Raw genomic sequence first — 22,272 nt, forward strand, 5'->3', positions numbered from 1 at the left:
ATATTAAACAACCAACAGAAAATCGCAAGAGGTTCTACATGGCAGGCCAAGGGTACTGAAAAAATACACCTAAGGGCACCTTCCTTGTATTCACTATGTTTCTTTTACAGAGTGGAAATGTTCTATTCAAGGTAATAGGCAGCTTCAGTGAGTTCTGCTCTGCTGTGAGGTGTGCAGGCAGTCAGTGATGCTGGCTGTCACAGAGTAGGCGATCACTGTGTGTGGGACCGGGGCACCCTACAAGAGATGCAGGGTTAGCTAGCACACCCCTGTCAGGCTAGTTGCTGTAGCTCACTGTTAGGCAAGTACCTGGAGACCAGTGCCGGAACTTGTCCTGGTACTGGGCTCTGAGATTCAGCACAGATTTAGATCACCGTGATTTAAATCAAATCTTGGGACTGTCCTAGCAAATTGGGGTAGCTTGGAAACAGCTGGAGGGCCACCAGTTTGACACCCCTGATATACAGTGGATATAAAAAGTCTACACACCCGTGTTAAATGTCAGGTTTCTGTGATGTAAAAAAAATTAAACAAAGATAAATAATTTCAGAACTTGTTCCACCTTTAATGTGACCTATAAACTGTACAACTCAATTGAAAAACAAACTGAAATCTTTTAGGGGGGGAAGTAAACATAAAAAAATAATGTGGTTGCATAAGTGTGCACACCCTCTTATAACTGGGGATGTAGCTGTGTTCAGAATAAAGCAATCACATTCAAAATCATGTTAAACAGGAGTCAGTACACACCTGCCATCATTTAAAGTGCCTCTGATTAACCCCAAATAAAGTTCAGCTGTTCTAGTAGGTCATTCCTGACATTTTCTTAGTCGCATCCTAAAGCAAAAGCCATGGTCTGCAGAGAGTTTTCAAAGCATCAGAGGGATCCCATGGTTAAAAGGTATTAGTCAGGAGAAGGGTACAAAAGAATTTCCAAGGCATTAGATATACCATGGAACTCAGTGAAGACAGTCATCATCAATTGGAGAAAATGTGGCGTAACAGTGACATTACCAAGAACTGGATGTCCCTCCAAAATTGATGAAAAGACAAGAAGAAAACTGGCCTGGGAGGCTGCCAAGAGGCCTACAGCAACATTAAAGGAGCTGAAGGAATATCTAGCAATTGCTGGCTGGGTGGTACATGTGACAACAATCTCCCGTATTCTTCATATGTCTGGGCTATGGGGTAGAGTGGCAAAATGGAAGCATTTCTTATGAATAAAAACACCCAAGGCTGGTAAATTTTGCAAAAACACATCTGAAGTCTCCCAAAAGCATGTCGGAAAATGTGTTACAGTCTGATGAAGAACACCATACCCACAGTGAAGCATGGTGATGGCAGCATCATGGTTTGAGTGGTTTTCTTCAGCTGGAACTGGGGCCTTAGTCACAGTAGAGGGATTTATGAACAGTTCCAAATACCAGTCAATATTGGCACAAAACCTTCAGGCTTCTGCTAGAAAGCTGAACATGAAGAGGAACTTCATCTTTCAGCATGACAATGACCCAAAGCATACATCCAAATCAACAAAAGGAATGGCTTCACCAGAAGATTAATGTTTTGGAATGGCCCAGCCAGAGCCCAGACCTGAATACGATCGAAAATCTGCGGGGCGATCTGAAGAGGGCTGTGCACAAGGGGATGCCCTCACAATCTGACAGATTTGGAGTGTTTTTGAAAGGAAGAGTGGGCAAATATTTCCAAATCAAGATGTGCCATGCTGATAGATTCATACCCAAAAAGACTGAGTGCTGTAAGAAAATCAAAAGGTGCTTCAACAAAGTATTAGTTAGTTTAAGGGTGTGCACACTTATGCAACCATATTATTTTAGTTTTTTATTTTTATTTCCCTCCACCTAAAAAATTTCAGTTTGTTGTTCAACTGAGTTGTACAGTTTATAGGTTACATTAAAGGTGGAAAAAGTACTGAAATGATTTATCTTTGTTTCATTTTTTACATCACAGAAACCTGACATTTTAACAGGGGTGTGTAGACTTTTTATATCCACTGTAGGGGGGATAAAAGACATCAGTAATATGGCAGCTGGAGAGCTTCCTGAGGACGCCTCATGATGAAAAATGTTGAGGCAGGACTTGGGTCTTCACTTACAGTATCTGGTGATGTCACAGCCGGACAGGTGTACACTATATTAGATGTTTGCAGATTACACCAATGGTTTGTATTGTGTGGTGGTAAGCACTTTACTTTTTGTTTGATTTATTGGACCAATCCTTTGCCTGTTTGCTGACCATATGTCTGTGTGTGCCTAAACTGACCCACCTGCACATCCCTTTGGCTATGTTCTTGTAAGACCCCAATCCCAACCATTCCCTGCAGACAACTGCACTCCTGGAATCAACAGAATTCCTTTTTATTCCTTTCTTCTGCTTCCTGTACTTCTTGGCCAGTGAACATGGAATTCCTGAGGGCAGCCATGTACCGGTAGGCAAGGCTTGCTTAGCTTATAGGAACTGAGATTGCTGTAGGTGATGCTACACAAAGCTATATTCCCTGATCACTTACAGATGCAACCATTACAGTACATACTTTTTATTGACACAGTTGGTTGATTTGTGTGATACATAAGATACAATGTTTGGTACATAATCAGTCCAGACACTTAAAAAGTCTCACATGCGTGGTATCGCCATACTTAGGAGGAGGAGTGGAATGTGTTTTGGGGTGCAATTCTAAGTATGCCCATGCTGTGTGTGAGAAATTGCCTATTAAATTGACACTTTGTGTCAAAAATAATTTTCATGTTCTTTCCGCATTTTCCAAACACTGGCAAAAAAAGAAGTCTTTAAAAGACTTACAATATCTCTTAGAAAGGAGTCTTGGGGTGTTTTCTTTCCAAAATGTGGTGATTTTGTGGGTGTGTCCACTATCCTGGTACTCCGGGGCCTCAAAATATGTAATTTATGTCCCTGGAATGCATGAAGGTGTTCCTTGGATTTTGGACCCCTTTATGTGGCTAGGCTGTGAAAAGGTCTCAAGCATGTGAATACTCGGGAGAAGTAGCATAATGTTTTTTGGTGTGTAATTCTAAGTATATCAATGCTGTGTGTTAAAAATATTTTTATTAATTGACAACTTTGTGGTAAAAAGAATATTTTCTTGTCTTCATTTTCAAAAAAAAATGGCAAAAAATGACATTCCAAATACTCATTATGCCTTTCAGAATATACCTTGGAGTGTTTGCATTCCAAAATGGGGTAATTTTGTGGATGTTTCCCTCCAAAAATGTGACAGGTAATCAGGAAATCTGATGCTTAATTTATGTTCCTTAAAAGCCCAACGATGCTCTTCTCCTTGTATTTTGAGCCCCTCCATGCATCTAGACTGAAAGTCTCACAAGAGTGGTATTCCCATACTTGGGAGTCAAAGTAGAATGTGTTTTGGGGTGTAATTATAAGTATGCCTTTGCTGTGTGTGAGAAATAACTTAAAATTACAACTTTGTGAAAAAAAAAAATGTAATTTCTTGATTGTGCCAAAAAAGTTACAACTTTAAAAAACTCACCATTACTTTTACTAAATACCTTGGGTTGTCTACTTTCCAGAAAAAGGGTAATTTGGTGGGTATTTGGGTTTTGTTTTTAAATCCAAACAAGTTTTATTGTCAAGACAATGAACAGAGTTTACAGAATCAACAATAATATTACTGTACCAGCAGAATTATGCATAGGTAAAACAATGTGGATACGCAGATCCTGTAACATACAGAATAACTGAAGCAATGACCAGTCATAGCAGGAGACACAATTTGGTGGGTATTTGTACTGTCCTGGCATTTTAGGGCCTCAAGAAGTGAGATAGGCAGGCAGTACATCAGGATTAATAATTTTTTAAATATATATATATATATATATATATATATATATATATATATATATATATATATACATACAGTTAGGTCCATATATATTTGGACACAAGCACAATTTTCATACTTTTGGCTCTGTGGCTCTGTATGCCACCAGAATACATTAAAACGAAACAATCCAAATGAATTTGATGTGCAGACTTTCAGCTTTAATTCAAGGGGTTGAACATAAATATCAGGTACAAACTTTAGGAACTGCAACCATTTTTATACACAGTTCCTCCATTTTCAGGGGCTCAAATGTAATTGGACAAATTAATATATATATAAATAAAATGTTAATTTTTAAAATTTTGTTGAGAATCCTTTACTGGCAATGACTGCCTGAAGTCTGGAACTAATGGACATTACCAAAGACGAAGATGAAGAAATAACGATGGAGTAGCCCACACCTGGCCATGAAACAGTTTTTCATTCAATTGTCCAATTACTGTTGGTGTCTTTAAAATGGGGGATGGCTACTCTTAAGAGCTGTAATTCCTAAACCATTCCTCCAGTTTGGATGTACATACCCTCAAATTACACCCAAGAGTGTGCACTTTCAGCCCATATCCAGTTATTATAATTATAGCTTGAATATGTTTTGGTAAATACCTGAAAAAAACAAAATTGTGCCTGTGTCCAAATATACATGGACCTAACTGTATATATATATATATATATATATATATATATATATATATATATATATATATATGTATATTGTAACATTATGAAAGGCGAGGTGATTGATGGACGCTATGTGTCACCTCGCATGCGCTCATATCTGGGAGACTAAAGTGGAGTCTTGTCCGGGTTTTCCAGACCACTTTGGCAAAGTCGTCTCCAGACCGGATTTTGTGGTCCACTGATGACCACCAGCAGGAGAGCTGTGAATGAAAGAGTTTGCATTGCACAAGAAAGGAAAAGGTATGCATACAGTTTTGATTTGTTGGTGACAGGGAGAAGCCCTTTACCTGTGAGATAGGAAATCTCCTCTGTTTAGTTAGTGCCTGGATGGCGAGGGTTTATTGTCTGTTCTATTTTGTTAATGATGCATGGAACCTTTTAAATAAAACTGGCTACAAGTCAGATTTTTAAGAAATATCTGCCGTCTGGACTACCTTTTTCCTAGGGAAGGTGATCCCCCACCTGAGCCAAACCCTACAATATATATATACTATCTTTGTAGACTTCAGAACTTTCAAACAGACTAAACAAATATACACTTATTTGTATTTTTTTTTACCAAAGAAATGTAGCATAGTACATTTTGGCCTATATTTATGAAGAAAAAGTATTTATTTGTAAACCTGTATAGCAGAAACTAAGAAACACATGGTTTTTTTTTAATTTTTGGCTATTTTTTATAGCAAATAATTAAAACAAAACCCAGTGGCAATTAAGTATTACTGAAAGTGCTACTTCAAAACTTGATTTTCCAGAAAGGTACATATATTGCCTCTTCCATTACAAACTGTGTGTAGAAGTAACCCTTTTGTGACAGGATCACTTTAGGTATATTACAAACTAAATGATTTTACCATTTTTGTCCCTCCTCCATTCCCACCCAATCCCAAGTGCATACTTAGTTCTTGCAGCCCCAGCTCGCCATAATATGTACTTCTTTGGGACTGTCTCTCAAGCATCTTTTGCCTTGTTAGAAAGCCCCATAAAAGTCTGTGGGAAGAAGATCCAGACTGGCAGAAGGTAAGTATTGCACTGAGCTGCATCAGCAAAAACTCTAAGCATGCAGCATGGCAAAGGAAAAAAGGGTATTAAACTTAAAGTGTACTTAACCTTTAATCAAGAATGACCAACATTAAACATTATAAAATTTCAAATGCCTGCTGTTAACACAAAAAGCATATTGTTTGCTTACCTGTACCTAAGATGTTCTCCTCACACGAATACCAGATCCCGGTATGAAAATAGCGGAAAGCAAACCTGTCATCTCCAGTCTCCCAGCTATAATGGACCACATCTTGCCCAGATGCATTGACACTCTCCACTGCTATTGGAACAACTATGCATTTGGTAGCCTTACCATTCCCACAAAGAGGCTTTGGAACTTTCTGGGTACCTTCACACCAATAGCTGCTAAGCAGGGCTATAGTGGAGAGTGTGAGGGATACTAAGTTGAAGCTCACAGCCATGACAGCACGACGCCAATGAACAACTTCTTTGAGTTCAATCTAAAATAAAGAAAAAAAAAATAACATGTTATAAACTAAATAATACTAGAGTGGTCAACTGTATACATTTGTCAATCAGGTCATCTAGTGTAAAAATCCAGCCAAATTCAAAGCAGATTTTGGGGAGATTTCCCTTCATTTACTGTCCAATAGCCAAAACAGGAAGTGAGAGGAAACCTCTTCAAAGTGATACAAATCCCTAGTTGTCTCCAGACTCTTCAGAACTAGTGACCCCATTGGAATTTTTTTTCTTTTATTTCTTTGGGCAACCCACAATTTGGTTCTTTAATTTTCAGATAATGCACCACTTCACCCACAAAATTGTTGCAATTACAAATGTTAAGGCATTCTCATGTTTATTTCTTTTGTTTGTATTTGTAGGAAACAAAAAAGTGGAGAAACAAAAAGCCAAATCTGACACATTTCATGTAAAACCTCAAAAATGGACTGGACAAAATTATTGGCATCCTCAATTTAATATTTGGTAGCACACCCCTTGGAAAAAATAACTGAAATCAATCGCTTCCTGTAACCACCACAGAGTTTCTTACACCTCTCTACTGGAATTTTGGACCACTCTTCTTTCTCCAACTGCTCCATGTCTCTCAGATTGGAAGGGTTCCTTTTCCAAGCTGCTGTTTTGAAATCTCTCAACAGGTGCTCTATGGGATTGAGATCTGGATTCATTGCTGGCCAGTTCAGTACTCTCCAGCGCTTTGTCTTAAACCATTTCTGGGTGCTTTTTGACTTTGGGTCATTGTTCTGCTGTAAGACCCATGACCTCTGACAGAGACCCAACTTTCTGACACTGGGCCCTACATTGCACCCCAGAATTCTTTGGTAGTCTTCAGATTTCATAATGCCATGCTGAAGCAGCAAAGCAACCCCAAAACATCAGTGGACTTCCACCATGTGTGACTGTAGGGACTGTATTCTGTTCTCATTGCTTTTTCTGAAAACAGTAGAATGATGGGCTTTACCAAAAAGCTGCAATTTTGTTTTGTCTGTCCACGGCACATTCTCCCAAAAGGATTTTGGATTCCACAGGAAAGTTTTGCAAACTCCAATCTGGCTTTTTTTGTTTCTGTGTCAGCAGTGGGGTCCTCCTGGGTCTCCTACCATAGCATCCCTTTTTATTCAAATTGCAACGTATAGTGCAAGCTTACACAGTTGTACCCTGTGCCTGAAGGTCACCTTGAATTTGTCTGGAAGTTGATCAAAGTTCTTTATCCACCATTCGAACAATTCTTCGTTTCAATCTTTGATCAAGTTTTTCTATTTCGTCCATGTCCAGGGAAATTAGCTACAATGCCATGGGCTGTAAACTTCTGGACAATGTTGTGCACACAGGAACATTAAGATCTATTAATTAATACAGGTGAGTTTAATTACAAATTACAGGAGCATCACAAACTTGGAATGCAATTATTTTTTACATTTTTATATCATACCGATACAAACAAAAGAAATAAACATGAGAATGCCTAAACATTTGTAATTGCAACAATTTTCTGGGCAAAGTGGTACATTATCTTACAAAAATGCAGGGATGCCAATATTTTTGCCCATGACTGCATGTTCCTCCCATTTTCATTCAATTCTTTCACAATCTCCAACTGGGATAGCTCTATATCTCCTCTTAAGTGCCTCTTCTCCAGGGAGAATAAGTTTAATGATTGTAGTCGTTCCTCAGAACTGAGGTCCTCCTGTCCCCTTATCGGCTCTTTTGCCCTTCTCTGGACACTTTTGAGTTGTAACACATCCTTTCCTGAGGACAAGTGACTAGAACTGGATGGCATACTTAAGATGTGGCCGAATCAGTAGTAAATAATAGTTTTATCTCTTGAGTACATACCAATACAGTCTTATTTATTATACCCCTCCTTTTTCTTTGCGGTTGTGCAGGGACCCCCACACACTTACCCATATCTCATCACTTTAAGATGCTTAGGGCTGCCTCACCTCATCTTCCAAAAATATCAATCAGATGCTGGAATCATTCTATGCAAATCTATATGGCAAAGACCCAATCGACGGGAAGCAGAAGCCCCTTTAAGTCTCTCTCCCGACAGTAGATCCTACTCTTTTAGAATTTCTCAACGTCCCTATAACAACCCAGGATGTGACCAAGGTGATATTTACAATAGCCAATGGCAAGGCTCTGGGCCCTGGCAGTTACACAACCGAGTTTTACAAACTCACTGTGGCCACCATAACGCCTTCCCCATGCTGAGAAATTAATCAAGCAAAACATGTACAGCATTACGTATTGTTAGACCACCTATAATTTGGGGTCTAGCTATCCAGTAAGAGGCAATATGTTTTGCGGTGGAGAGCACGTGTCACTTGGTCATACAACTTGATGAATACGGTGGACATGATTACACATATTAACATGTATCTTGATCCCTGAGAGATGTTTCCTTTGAACTTTTTTTGGGTCACTTTTTGGTGATTTGTGCATGGATATTGGCATTCATTGACTGTCCTATTATTAGTTATGAATAAAACAACATTGGGTGTTTTTTTTATATTATTTTCACAATAGCGCAATAATATTTAGATAATTATATCCCAGCAGACTAAAGGCTGTAATTAAAGCAAATGGTGGTTCAACAAAATACTGACACAAGGAGGTGATCCTTTATCTGACTTAGTGATTCTGTTTTTCTTATTTTTTTTTCTGACATGTTGATGTTATATCTTTCACTTGGATGTTATAAGTTGCACTGAGTAAATACAGCTGGATAAAACAAAAATGATGTCTGTCTTTATTTCAGGCTGCAAAGCGACAAAATGTAAATATTTTAAAGGGGGGTGATTCTTTTCTATACCCACTGTACATCTGGCACAAGCTGGCTTTATAGAAGGCAGGTCAGCAACTTCTAACATTAGGAACGTGCTTGCGGTCTTGGAGCATGCAGTGACCAGCTTTCTTGAGAACATAGTCATAGTTACATTAGATGCCAAAAAAGCTTTCGACAATGTAAGCTTTCAATGGCTGGAGCTCGTCCTTCAGAGGTCCTTTCCAACACATAGTTACATAGTTAGTCTGGCTGAAAAAAACAAAACTCCATCCAGTTCAACCAATAAAAAAAAAAAAAAAGTTATAATCCTATACCCACAGTTGATCCAGACGAAGGCAAAAAAAAAACCCAGCAAAGCATGATCCAATTTGCTCCTGCAGGGAAAAAAATCCCTTCCTGATCCCCCGAGAGGCAATCGGATATTCCCTGGATCAACTTTACCTATAAATGTTAGTATCCAGTTATATTCTGTGTATCTAAGAAAGAATCCAGACCTTTTTTAACCTACTCCCGCCCGCCATATAAGGTAATGACGGGCGCAAGGTGGTTCTCTCGTTCTGGGAGGACGTCATATTATGTCCACCCACTCTAACCGCGTGTGCGCGACTCTGGGAGAGCGCAGCATGGCAATCGGTGGTCACCGATCAACGGAAAGAGCTGAAGATGTCAGCTCGGTCATGTGATCAGCTGTGTCCAATCACAGCTGATCGCATGTAAATAGGGAAATGCCGGTTATCAGCATTTCTCTCCTCATGAGAAATCATGCTGACAGCTCGAGAGGAGAGCCAGTAATCAGCATTCCTCGGAGGGGACATGTACACTGATCATCAGGGCACTGATCATCAGTGTAGCCCCAGCAGTGCCACCTGTCAGTGCTCATCAATGCCACCTGCCAGTGCCCATCAGTGCCTTATCAATGTCACATATCAGTGCCTAGCAGTGCACATCAATTTCACATATCAGTGCCCATCTGTGCTGCCTTTCAGTGTCACCTATCAGTGCCACCTATCAATGCCAGTTAGTCCAACCTATCAGTGCTGCCAATCAGTGCCACCTATCAGTTCCAGTCAGTGCCGCCTATCAGTGACAGTCAGTGCTGCCTATCAGTGCGCATGAGTGCCACCTATCAGTGCCCGTCAGTGCCGCCTATCAGTGCCGCCTAGCAGTGCCATATATGAGTGCTTAAAAACATCAAAAATGCAGCGCTTGAGCATGTAGTAAGAAGAATTGGCGTGTGCACATCAGAATTAAAAGAAATACATTGAAGGTATAACATGCACCAAATTAAACGTACAAATTAATGTAAACAATGGACGGGTAAGTATTAATAATTCATCCGTCCAAACAAAGTGCATATAGTGATAGGGATGTTAGAGTCATTAGAAGTACATCCGTGTGCCAATCAAATTCGTGACTTCCGTGATAGGAGAATAGCTGCAAAACGCACTAACCAGATAGCGCAAGAAAAAGCGCATTGGAGTATAATGACCTACTCCTGGTCACAGCCAAAAGATCATCAGCGAAGGGACCTCAGGAACACCTTTGCATCAATCATGCCGTCTCCTACCACCAGGGGGAGTACGCCTCCTTACAGTAACACGAATTTGCCTTATATCGTCTTTCGCCCGGGGTGGTGTGCTTTCATATCAGGAGATCACCTTAGGGACTCAGCAATAAGACCCAAAAGAGAGAAATTTTGATAGTGTAGTAATTTTTATTCAAGAGATTGCTAAAGAACAAGTAGCACACTTACATAATGATATCCAGAAAAGCTGATTCACAGAATCCAAAAAGATGGCCGATAGTCAGATGCATGGACCATGTGGGTAACAAGTGGTATGAGAGGTATCCTTATCCCTAAGACACTATCAAGATTTCTCTCTTTTGGGTCTTATTGCTGAGTCCCTAAGGTGATCTCCTGATATGAAAGCACACCACCCCAGGCGAAAGACGATATAAGGCAAATTCGTGTTACTGTAAGGAGGCGTACTCCCCCTGGTGGTAGGAGACGGCATGATTAATGCAAAGGTGTTCCTGAGGTCCCTTCACTGATGATCTTTTGGCTGTGACCAGGAGTAGGTCATTATACTCCAATGCGCTTTTTCTTGCGCTATCTGGTTAGTGCGTTTTGCAGCTATTCTCCTATCACGGAAGTCACGAATTTGATTGGCACACGGATGTACTTCTAATGACTCTAACATCCCTATCACTATATGCACTTTGTTTGGACGGATGAATTATTAATACTTACCCGTCCATTGTTTACATTAATTTGTACGTTTAATTTGGTGCATGTTATACCTTCAATGTATTTCTTTTAATTCTGATGTGCACACGCCAATTCTTCTTACTACATGCTCAAGCGCTGCATTTTTGCTGTTTTTATTTTCAATGAGGAGGTTATACGAGGTTTACCTTCATGCTAGCAGCTTGAATCCCTCAGACCAAGCGCTGGTCTTTTACCCCATTTTAATATATGAGTGCTGCCCAGGGGCAGACTGACAACTCATGGGGCCCCCGGGCAATAGGGGATCATGGGGCCTCTGTGTCCTTGCCCAAACTAAAAAAAACCTATGAAAAAGGTACCAGGGGCATCTCATGGGGCCCCCTACTGACACAGGGCCCTCGGGCGGTGCCCGAGTTTCCAAATGGTCAGTTTGCCCCTGGTGCTGCCCATCAGTGATGCCTGCCAATGCCCATCAGTGCCACCTACTAGTGCCTCCTCATCAGTGCCCATCAGTGCCACCTATCAGTGTCCATCAGTGCAGCCTATCAGTGCCCATGACTGCAGCCTCATTAGCACACATCAGTGAAGGAGAAAAATCACTTATTTACAAAATTTTATAACAAAAACTAAGAAAAAACGTTTTTTTTTCAAAATTTCTGTTGTTTTTGGTTTGTTTAGCAAAAAATAAAAAACCTAGAGGTGATTAAATACCACCAAAAGAAAGCTCTATCTGTCTCAAAAAAAATGCTAAAAATGTCATATGGGTACAGTGTTGCATGACCGCTCAATTGTCATTCAAAGTGAGACAGCACTGAAAGCTGAAAACAGGCCTGGGCAGGAAGGGGGCATAAGTGCCCTATAGGCAAGTGGTTAAAGCAATCCACTGAGCTGGCCAGAACCAACTCTTGAGGTAATCTATTCCACATTTTCACAGCTCTCATTGTGAAGAAACGTTTCTGGGTTTGGAGATTAAATTTCTTTTCCTCCAAATGTAAAGAGTGCCTCCTTGTCCTCTGTGATGACCTCAGGGTGAATAGCTCTACATCAAGTTCACTATATGAGCCACTGATGTATTTATACATGTTGATCATATCCCCCCTTAATCTCCTCTTCTCAAGAGAGAATAAATTAAGTTCCTCTAATCTTTCCTCATAGCTGAGCTCCTCCATGCCTCTTATCAGTTTGGTTGCCCTTCTCTGTACTTTCTCCAGTTCCCTAATGTTCTTTTTGGGATTTGGTGCCCAAAACTGAACTGCATATTCCAGATGAGGTCTTACTAATGATTTGCACAGGGGTAATATGATATCTCTTTCTCTGGAGTCTATACCTCTTTTAATACAAGAGAGGATTTTTCTTGCTTTAGAAACTGCAGCTTGGCATTGCATGCCATTATTAAGCTTGTGGTCTACCAGAACGCCCAGATCCTTCTCCACCATTGATTCCTCCAGTTGTACTCCCCCTAGTATGTAGGATGCATGCATATTCTTAGCCCCCAAGTGTATAACCTTACACTTATCAACACCTGATCTCATTTATGTACTCGGCCCCTTCAGTAAACGTGAGTGCAGCGGGACACATCTCAAACACCATCAAACTCTACAAAGGCACAAGACAAAGTTGCCCTCTTTCACCACTACTCTTTAATCCAGCGTAGAGCCCTTGTCGTGATATCTATTACTTAAATCACAGCTCCATGGAGTGCGTATAGGTCAACAGGAACTGCTGCTAGCACTTTTTTGAAGACGATATACTAATTTTTACATTGGACCCACAGTCAGGTATGCGTTTCATCTATGACATTTTTACATGCTTTAGACTCTGCTCTGGGCTACATATACACTTCTCAAAAAGTAAGGTACTTCCTCTCTATCATTCCAGCTGCCCCCCCTGGGCTAGTGAGTCAGTGTTCCCTATTGCCAAGGTCACATCACACGCTTGGGCATTAATACTGTATAGGGAGAGTGCCATCCTCCCTGTACCATCTAAATTACCCCCCAGTAATCATAAAAATCATAGGAGAGCTGGAGACATGGGTGGGCCTCTCGATCTCGCTCTCCAGGAGATGTCATCTATTCAGGATGGTCAACATCATGCATCTTCTACATCCATTGCAGACCATTCCCCTTCTAATTTGTCACAAAGATCTACAACGGCCTAACAAAGCCCTAACCCCCTTTTTATGGCAAGGAAGGTGACCTCATATCTCCCTAAACAAATTGCCTCTCCCGTGGAGCGAGGGTGGGGCAAACCTGCCAAACATTAGGGTATAGAACTTGTTATGTGTTTTATGTGTAAGTCTTAATTGGCTCTCTTGGGTTAACAGATACACCAATTATGATGCTGAATCCCAAATGGTAGGCGCATAAAACCTGGCTGCTCTGTAAATTACATCTCCTTCCCAGCCATTTATGGAATAACTTACTTTTACGAGACACAACATAGCTTGAAGAGGACTTAGAAGCAAACTGGATCTATCACTGTGGGTCTCCACCCACCTCCCGATTCGAGGAAACCCAGTGTTTCCACAAGCACAACAGTATACAGCCTACAATGTATGGGTCTCCCAAGGGGTAACTGAGACTGCACAATCCATTACAAAACCACTGGTGTCACTCTACCGTACCCATAGATCATGAAATCTCACTGCCTACCTGCTCTCCATTTCTAATATGCTCAACAACTGGTGGACTATATTACTAAGGCATGCCCTAACAAAACTCAGAGATTTCAGACTTCTCTGATTGATACCCGTATTGGCCAACAGCAATGCAAAATTTCGGACATCTACCACCCTATACTTTCTTGCATCACAAAACCTCTTCAGTCCTCCTCAGTCTCTGCCTGAACAAGGAATTAAAATCGGCAGACACTGTCAATCGGATTCTGGCCTGCTACAACACATGTGCTTTCATCACCAACAAAACATGGCAAGAAACTCAATTGAGAATTATGCATCTTGCCTACATCCCTTTCCTGTCAGCCAAAACCACACACCAAGAACAACAATGTCCTTTGTGCGGCAGCCCAAGGCCAACACTTTATCATCGATTCTGGACTTGCCCAATTTCTGATTTCTGGGACCAAGTAGAAAACTTTGCAGCACTGATCTCTGAACACTGACCCCACCATAAACCTTTCACATTACTCTTTGGGTACTTCGAACCCCCTCCCTCTGGTTCTATGCGATCTCCACCAACAGCTTCCCGCAGCAATAGGGCCTGGTCGTCAACCTGCTTTATAGTGGCAAAGTGAGTTATTCTAAAGAAATGGATACCCAACCCCACAGTAAATGATGTTAAAAAATAACTTTTGGGACTTTTATACAAAGAAAAGCTGGATATGGAACTATCCCAAAACAAGTAGACCAACTGTTTCCAGAATAAATTGGGAGCCTCTATGAACATGATGCTGCCAATAACTGAGCAGAGCTCACTTAATGCTGCAACTCAGGGCCTGAAATATTGCACCATTTAGTCTTCTCACTCAACTTGCTCTCTTTCTTCTTTCCACTAGCAACCAACCTGTACTATCAGGACAGATTCTCACTCTTTATTTAACCTGAGGGTTTAAAAACAAATCATTACTGAAACTTTCTAGTGATATGGTTTCTCCCACTACCTTTATACCCCCTATCCCTCCCTTACCCTTCCTTTCCACCCCCTCTCTACCGCCCTTCCTTTTCTTACCTCCCCCCGTCTCCCCCCCACTCCTATTCATTCCCACCATCCCTTCCCTTAGCCCCCCCCCCATTCTTTTCACCCCTTTCCCCCTGGGTCATGTTAAGTTGTTTATAGTTCACCTGTCCTTTCATGGTAATTACCCTGCTAAGATCTGCTTTATTCATACTGTTTAAGACTCAGTGGATGGACCTTCTAATTGGCAGGTTCTGCTTTGGTGCACTGGCAGAGTGTTAGGGAGACCCACTTTTGCAGGACACACATGTATCCTTATAGCTAGATATCTTCACTTCTCAGTCCTCTTTTGCCTCCTTTGCCTCTTATTTTTCATCATATGATTCAGCATAGGGGGAATAGGGCCACAAGTAATCTCAAGCGAAACCCTTCACAAGCAAGCCTGTGTTGAATATTTATCACATACAAAAGTGTTATTCTACTCTAGTTCTTTGGAAAATGTTCACAGTGTACTTCACTTTGATATGAGCTTGGGTGTATGGTAGAATATGTTCACTATTTGCTATTATCTAGTTTTTTGCTGGTTTATTGTACTATATGTCAAAAATTCTAATAAAATATGTTTAACCACTAGCCTACAGGGCACTTATACCCCCTTCCTGCCCAGGCCAATTTCCAGCTTTCAGCGCTGTTGCATTTTGAATGACAATCGTGCGGTCATGCAACACTGTACCCATATGAAATTTTTATAATTTTTGTGACAGAGCTTTATTTTGTTGGTATTTAATCACCTCTGGGTTTTTTATTTTTTCTTAAACATACCAAAAACTACTGAAAATGTTGGGAAGAAAAACGTTTTTTCTTAGTTTTTGTTATAAAATTTTGTAAATAAGTGATTTTTCTCCTTCAGTGATGTGCGCTAATGAGGCTGCAGTCATGGGCACTGACTGGAGTTTTTTGTCTTCCTCTGGATCAACTGTGTTTATAGGATTATAAATAATTTTTCTTCTTCCCTTTTATGGTTGAACTAGATGCACTTGTGTCTTTTTTCAGCCAGACTAATTATGTAAATTTTACTTTGTAGGAAATTGCCAGGTGAAGAAATTGTCTGGGTCATGGCTGCAGCCAATGTCCAGATCTTACTGCTCCTGTCCAAAGATGTAGAAGTACATCCTAAGGAAGAGAAATGGTAATATTGCACCTAAATCTCTGAAATCACTTTTTAGGATTCTCCATATTTCTCTAACTTAGTCATTGGTAACAATGTGTACCATGACAGCTGGGTCCTCCCCAGCCCTGCCCAACAATCTGTCCATCTGATCAGCGATGTGCCAAACCCGAGCACCCAGTAAACAGCATACTGTTAGATGATCATGGTCTTTGTGACAGATTGCCCTATCTGTCCTTCTAATAAATAAGTCCCCCTTCACCAGTATCTGTCTATCTTTTCCTGTAAACTTGTCCTCATCCTAACTGCCACTCCTGAATGAATATCCTCAACATCACACAACTGGGCATATTCATTGAGATATGTTAACTCAGGACTGGCCTCTTTAACGCTTTTCTCTCTACCCCATCTTCTATTTGTCACCCAGCTACCCTCTTCTGGTGCCTGCCCCTTCATATCTCTACTCTCCGCTTTACTGGCACAATGGGTACAGTCTACACTCCCTGTCAGGTTGACAAAACTTGCCAGTATTGCTTTCTTGGATTGAGGATTTGGGTTTCCAAGGAAACAACTTGCTCACATTTTGCGCAACAGTGTTTGCCCACAAATGGTTGTTCAAGGAATGTATACATGGCGCAGAAGTCCCATCACCACTCCCGTTGCCCACTAGCTTAATGGGGATAATCCAGGAAAAATTAGGAATTATATTTTATACAATTTTTATGGTCATCTTCCTTCCTAACTTTATTCTATTTTGATCACTAGTTGTTTCCCTACTGTTTGGGATCTTCTACTCACTGATCACATGGCCCCAGGCCTCTCTTCTTCCTGATACTACTCGCCAATCACAAAGCCCCTGGCATTTTCCTCTAATGCTCCCGCTCACTAATCACATGGTCCTGTGTCCTCTCTAACTGTTCCCACTCATGGATCACATGGCCCTTGGCATCCACACTTCCTGCTGAACTAACAGCCTTCTGTTTGAGGTGTGTGGTGTATATATAAGCAGACATACCACAAGTTGTAGAGAGGTGCAACTATAAGTGTGTTAAGATCACTACATAAAAATGTATGCTGGCTTGAGAACATAGCTGCATGGATCAGTATATATGAGGGACTTATACCTTTTGCATTTGCAGTATCCATATACAGCTGTGTTCAAAATAATAGCAGTGTGTTGAAAAAAGTGAATAAAGCTCAACATTCTTCTAATAGCTTTTATTTCCATACACACAAATGCATTGGGAACACTACACATTCTATTCCAAATCAAAACATGAAGAAAAATATATCAAATTTGTGTTGTTCCTCTAAAAAAATTTAAGAAAAGTGAATATTAGACTGTTCAAAAAAATAGCAGTGTTTGTATTCTTTTTTACAAACTCAAACATTCACGATATAAACTGAAAAATGTTTGAAGATTTTGCTTTCCTTTGAATCACTTGATTAATATTTAGTTGTATAAGCACTGTTTCTGAGAACTGCTGTACATCTGTGTTGCATGGAGTCAACCAAATTCTGGCACCTGTGAACAGGTATTCCAGCCCAGGATGATTGGACTACATTCCACAGTTCTTCTGTATTTCTTGGTTTTGCCTCAGGAACTGCATTTTTGATGTCACCCCACAAGTTTTCTATTGGATTAAGATCCGGGGATTGGGCTGGCCACTCCATAACGTCAATCTTGTTGGTCTGGAACCAAGATGTTCCACATTTACTGATGTGTTTGGGGTCGTTGTCTTGTTGGAACACCCACTTCAAGGGCATTTCTTCTTCAGCATAAGGCAGCATGACCTCTTCAAGTATTCTGATGTATTCAAACTGATCCATGATCCCTGGTATGCAATAAATAGGCCCAACACCGTAGTATGAGAAACATCCCCATATCATGATGCTTGCGCAACCATGCTTCACTGTCTTCACAGTGTACTGTGGCTTGAATTCAGTGTTTGGGGGTCGTCTGACAAACTGTCTCCGGCCACTAGACCCAAAAAGAACAATCTTACTTTCATCAGTCCACAAAATGTTGCGCCATTTCTCTTTAGGCCAGTCAATGTGCTCTTTGGCAAATTGTAACCTCTTCAGCACGTCTTTTTTTCAACAGTGGGACTTTGCGGGGGCTTCTTGCAGATAGCTTGGCTTCACATAGGCGTCTTCTAATTGTAACAGTACTCACAGGTAACTTTACACCTTCTTTGATCTTCATGGAGCTGATTGTTGGCTGAGTCCTTGCCATTTTGGCTATTCTTCTATCCATTCGAATGGTAGTTTTTCGCTTTCTTCCACGTCTTTCAGGTTTTGGTTGCCATTTTAAAGCATTTGCAATCATTTTAGCTGAGCAGCCTATCATTTTCTGCACTTCTTTATAGGTTTTCTCCTCTCCAATCAACTTTTTAATCAAGGTACGCTGTTCTTCTGAACAATGTCTGGAACGACCCATTTTCCTCAGAATTTCAGAGAGAAATGCACTGTAACCAGCATGTACAACATTTGCTGCCTTCCTTCCTTAAATAAGGGCAATAATTGCCACCTGTTTTTCAAAGAATGAATGACCTCACTAATAGAACTCCACACTGCTATTATTTTGAACATGCCTCTTTCAATTAGTGATTCAATTACACAGAATCAGCAGCATGCATGTCATGACTGTTGGGTCTGTTGGATTTCTATTACTCTACTACACCTGCTAGTAAATTATTTGCCATGTAGAAATATCATTTCTACCAAAAACAGTGATTGATCAGGTTAGTGATGTCTGACTGCTATTATTTCGAACACAACTGTATCTGCCCTGCTAGATAGATATGCAGTTGTGCTCAAAATCTTGCATACCATTGGGGAATTGTATACAGTATGTACCATTTTATTAAAAAACATGAATGAGCAGGCAAAATACATTCATTTTATTTCTGACGGGATATATATTCAACTATAGGTCATAACAGAAAGGCACAAACATAATACAAAACATGGCAACAAGTAAACAAATGAAATAACTCCTGTTTAAAAGTCTTCATACCTTTAGTTCTTAATAATTTGTATTACCCCCTATAGCACCAATGACAGCATGCAGTCTGTTGTAATAGTTATCTATGAAGCCCTAAATTCTTGCAGGTGGTATAGCTGCCCATTTGTCTTGGCAAAATGCATCCAGGTCATGAAAAGTCTTTGGTCGCACAATTGAGATCTCCCCAGAATGGCTTGGTGATATTAAGATCAGGAGACTGTGATTGCCACTCCAGAACCTTCCCCTTTTTCTGATGTAACCACTGGAGTGTCATCCTGGCCTTGTGCTTAGGATCATTGTTGTGCTGGAAAGGCCAAGAGCATTGCATGCGCAGCATTTGTGCAGAAGAATGCAAATTGTCTGCCAATATATTTTGATAACATCTTGCCATCAATTTTCACAAGATTCCCTGTGCCTTTAGAGAACCCCCCCCCCCCAAAACATCAGTGAGCCACCACCGTGCTTCACAGTAGGGATGGTATTCTTGTCACTATGAGCCTTGTTGAATCCTCTCCAAACATAGCATATAGGGTTGTGACCATAGAGCTCTATTTTGGTCTAGTCACTTCAGATTACAGTGTGCCAGAAGCTGTGAGGCATGCCAAGGTGTTGTTGGGCATATTGTACCTGGGCTTTTTTATGGCATTGGAGCAGTAAAGGCTTCTTTCTGTCAGCTTGACCGTGCAGCTAATTTTTGTTCAAGTATCGTTGTATTGTGCTTCTTGAAACAACCACATGATTCCTGTCAGGGTATGCAAACTTTTAAGCACAACTGTATATGGATATACACTGATTTAATATTGTGTTATAGCTTGCCAGCTATAAATTACTTCAGGCCAGTATATCTCCCTTGTTTTACCACCAACAGCTCATTTAGCCCATATAGATATATATGGATCTGCATCAGGGACGGACTGACCATTTGGAAACTCGGGCACTGTCCGAGGGCCCGGGGTCAGTAGGGGGCCCCATGAGATGCCCCTGCCATTTGGAAAACACTATAGCTTTCACGTAAACCAATTAATTTACACATATTGTTTTTTTTTTTTTTTAGCAAATACATGTAGAAGAATACATTTTGGCCTAAATTTTTGACAAAATTTGATTTTTGTACCCAGTGAACCTATAGATAAGTTTTGGGTGTCTGCCTTACCAGCAACTAGGGCCCAATTGATCTCTGAGCTGTTTACTTATACAAACAAATCATTTATACCCATAAGGATTGTCCAAGACCTGCAATGGTAAGGTCCATAAAGTCATCAGAGATGCTTTACTTACCATACAATGAGCATGTCTTAGTAGTCATATCAGGGGCGGACTGACCATTTGGAAACTCGGGCACTGCCCGAGGGCCTGGGGTCAGTAGGGGGCCCCATGAGATGCTCCTGGTACCTTTTTCATAGGCTTTTTTGAGTTTGGGCAAGGACACAGGGGCCCCATGATCCACTATTGCCCGGGGGCCCCATGATTTGTCAGTCCGCCCCTGATCTGCATACAGTCCATGTGACCATAATCCTCTTCCTCTTTTACCACCAGTGCACACTTTAATGTTGGTTGTACTCTGCATATAGTCCTGTACTTTCTCTCCTAGAGGCCACCTAGGAAATAGAGGCCACTGGCATTGTTCCCTCACAGGTTCTATGTTTTAGGAGCCAAAGATGCATGGGTTCCCCCTCAGTCAGTAAGCTAATTTCCTTAAACCCCCGTCTCAATTAATTCCTCTTTCCTCCTTCTCTTCCCTGTTTATTTTGCTCTCGTTATCTTTGATCTTTTTCATTATCATTTGCTATTTTACTATTTTGATTGCATTATCTTTTGGCAGATTAGATTGTCAACTAAAAACTCATGAACAATTTCTTGCATTTGACAGTTAATTCATTTATAGTATATTCCAGCAATATGGTGTTTGGAAATATGGCTCAGCTGCTATTGATAATTTGATTATCCTCTTTCTTGTACTGTGGTCCAAGGCTTGGTTCATACCTACAGGTGCAATCAAGTGTGTTTCTGAGCATTGTGTGTAAGGCAGACCATTAATTTCAATGGGCTGTCCTAAGCAAGTGAAACACAGAAAAGTCCCTGACTCTTTTCTGAAAACACACAACATGAACTGCATCATGATGCAGCACTATGCAGTATGCAAAAACATGCATGTTTCCAGATGCGTGGAGGTGCTTTTAACACATAATAGCACTGCCATGCATCTGTTAACCATTAGCCGCCCGGCCTATAGCCGTTTGGCGGTGGCAAAAATGTATTACCTTTCCGGGTGCACGCCATTTGGCGTCCTCTCGCACATGCGCAGTTCGCACGGCTGCAGAGCCATGCAGTGGCGCGATCTGTCACCAGGCCGTGTACCTCGGACACGGCTGATGACAGATCTGAGTACCGGCCCCCGTTGCCAGTGCCATGTGACCTGCTGTGACCAATCACAGCAGGTCACATGACAGTTGTATACAATGGATGGCTTCATTCATGCCATCCAATGTATACTAGTGCCTAGCTGTGAATGGTCACAGCAGGTAACATGCACATGTCATGTGATTAGCTATGGCCAAATCACAGCTAAGCACAAAAAAAAAAAAAAAAACCTGAATGAATCGATGTCATTCAGGTAAATGCTTGATTATAGCAAAGTAATTCTTTGCTATAAGTAAATTGTGTAAAAAAATAAAAAATACTGATCACTTCCCCAAAGTAGTACACTACTTTGGTCATAGTAAAATATGAAAACAAAATCTTAAAAAAATAAAAAAAATTTAATAAAAAATTAAAAATAATAAAAAATAAAAAAAAATAAAAAATATATATTTTTTTTTTTTTCATACTGTCACCAGTCAGTGTCCCTGTTCACCGCCATGCCAGTCATATGATGACGCTGTACTGCACTGGTGACAGTATGTAAAAAAAAAACAAATTGTGAAAATAATTTTTTTAATTTTTTCATTTTCCGAAAAATTATGACAAAAAAAATACAACTTCAAAAAACTTGCCATTCCTCTTATGAAGTACGTCGGACTGTCTACTCTGCAAAAAGGGGTCATTTGGGGGATATCTGTACTATTCTGACATTCTTGGACCTCAAGAAATTAGATTGGCTGTCAGTACTTCAGGATTGATCAATATTCAGATCTATACCATAGTTTGTGAACTCTATAACTTTCTTACAAACTAAATAATACATCCTAATTTGGGTTATTTTCACCAAAGACATGTAGCAGAATACATCTCGGCCTAAATTTATGAAGAATAATTATTTATTTGTAAACTTTTTTAACAGAAACAAAGAAAAACGTGTTTTTTTTTCAAAATTTTTGGTCTTTTTTTGTTAATTTAGCAAAAAATAAAAACCCCGGCGGTGATTAATT

At 40.4% G+C, this 22,272-nt stretch overlaps 1 protein-coding gene across 1 annotated transcript in view; it reads right to left on the reverse strand.

Annotated features, from left to right (window-relative positions):
• The window catches only part of GSG1 (germ cell associated 1), a 114,099-nt gene that overhangs the window by 69,845 nt on the left and 21,982 nt on the right, over window positions 1-22,272 (reverse strand). Inside the window, exon 2 of the mRNA XM_089687698.1 lies at window positions 5,751-6,063. Within this exon, the coding sequence (XP_089543824.1) occupies window positions 5,751-6,063 (313 nt within the window). The remainder of the gene's footprint in view (window positions 1-5,750; window positions 6,064-22,272) is intronic.

Source organism: Staurois parvus, unplaced genomic scaffold (assembly GCF_062004578.1).
Source record: "Staurois parvus isolate SC_StPar_1 unplaced genomic scaffold, SC_StPar_1.0 ptg000436l, whole genome shotgun sequence".
Taxonomy (NCBI): domain Eukaryota; kingdom Metazoa; phylum Chordata; class Amphibia; order Anura; family Ranidae; genus Staurois; species Staurois parvus.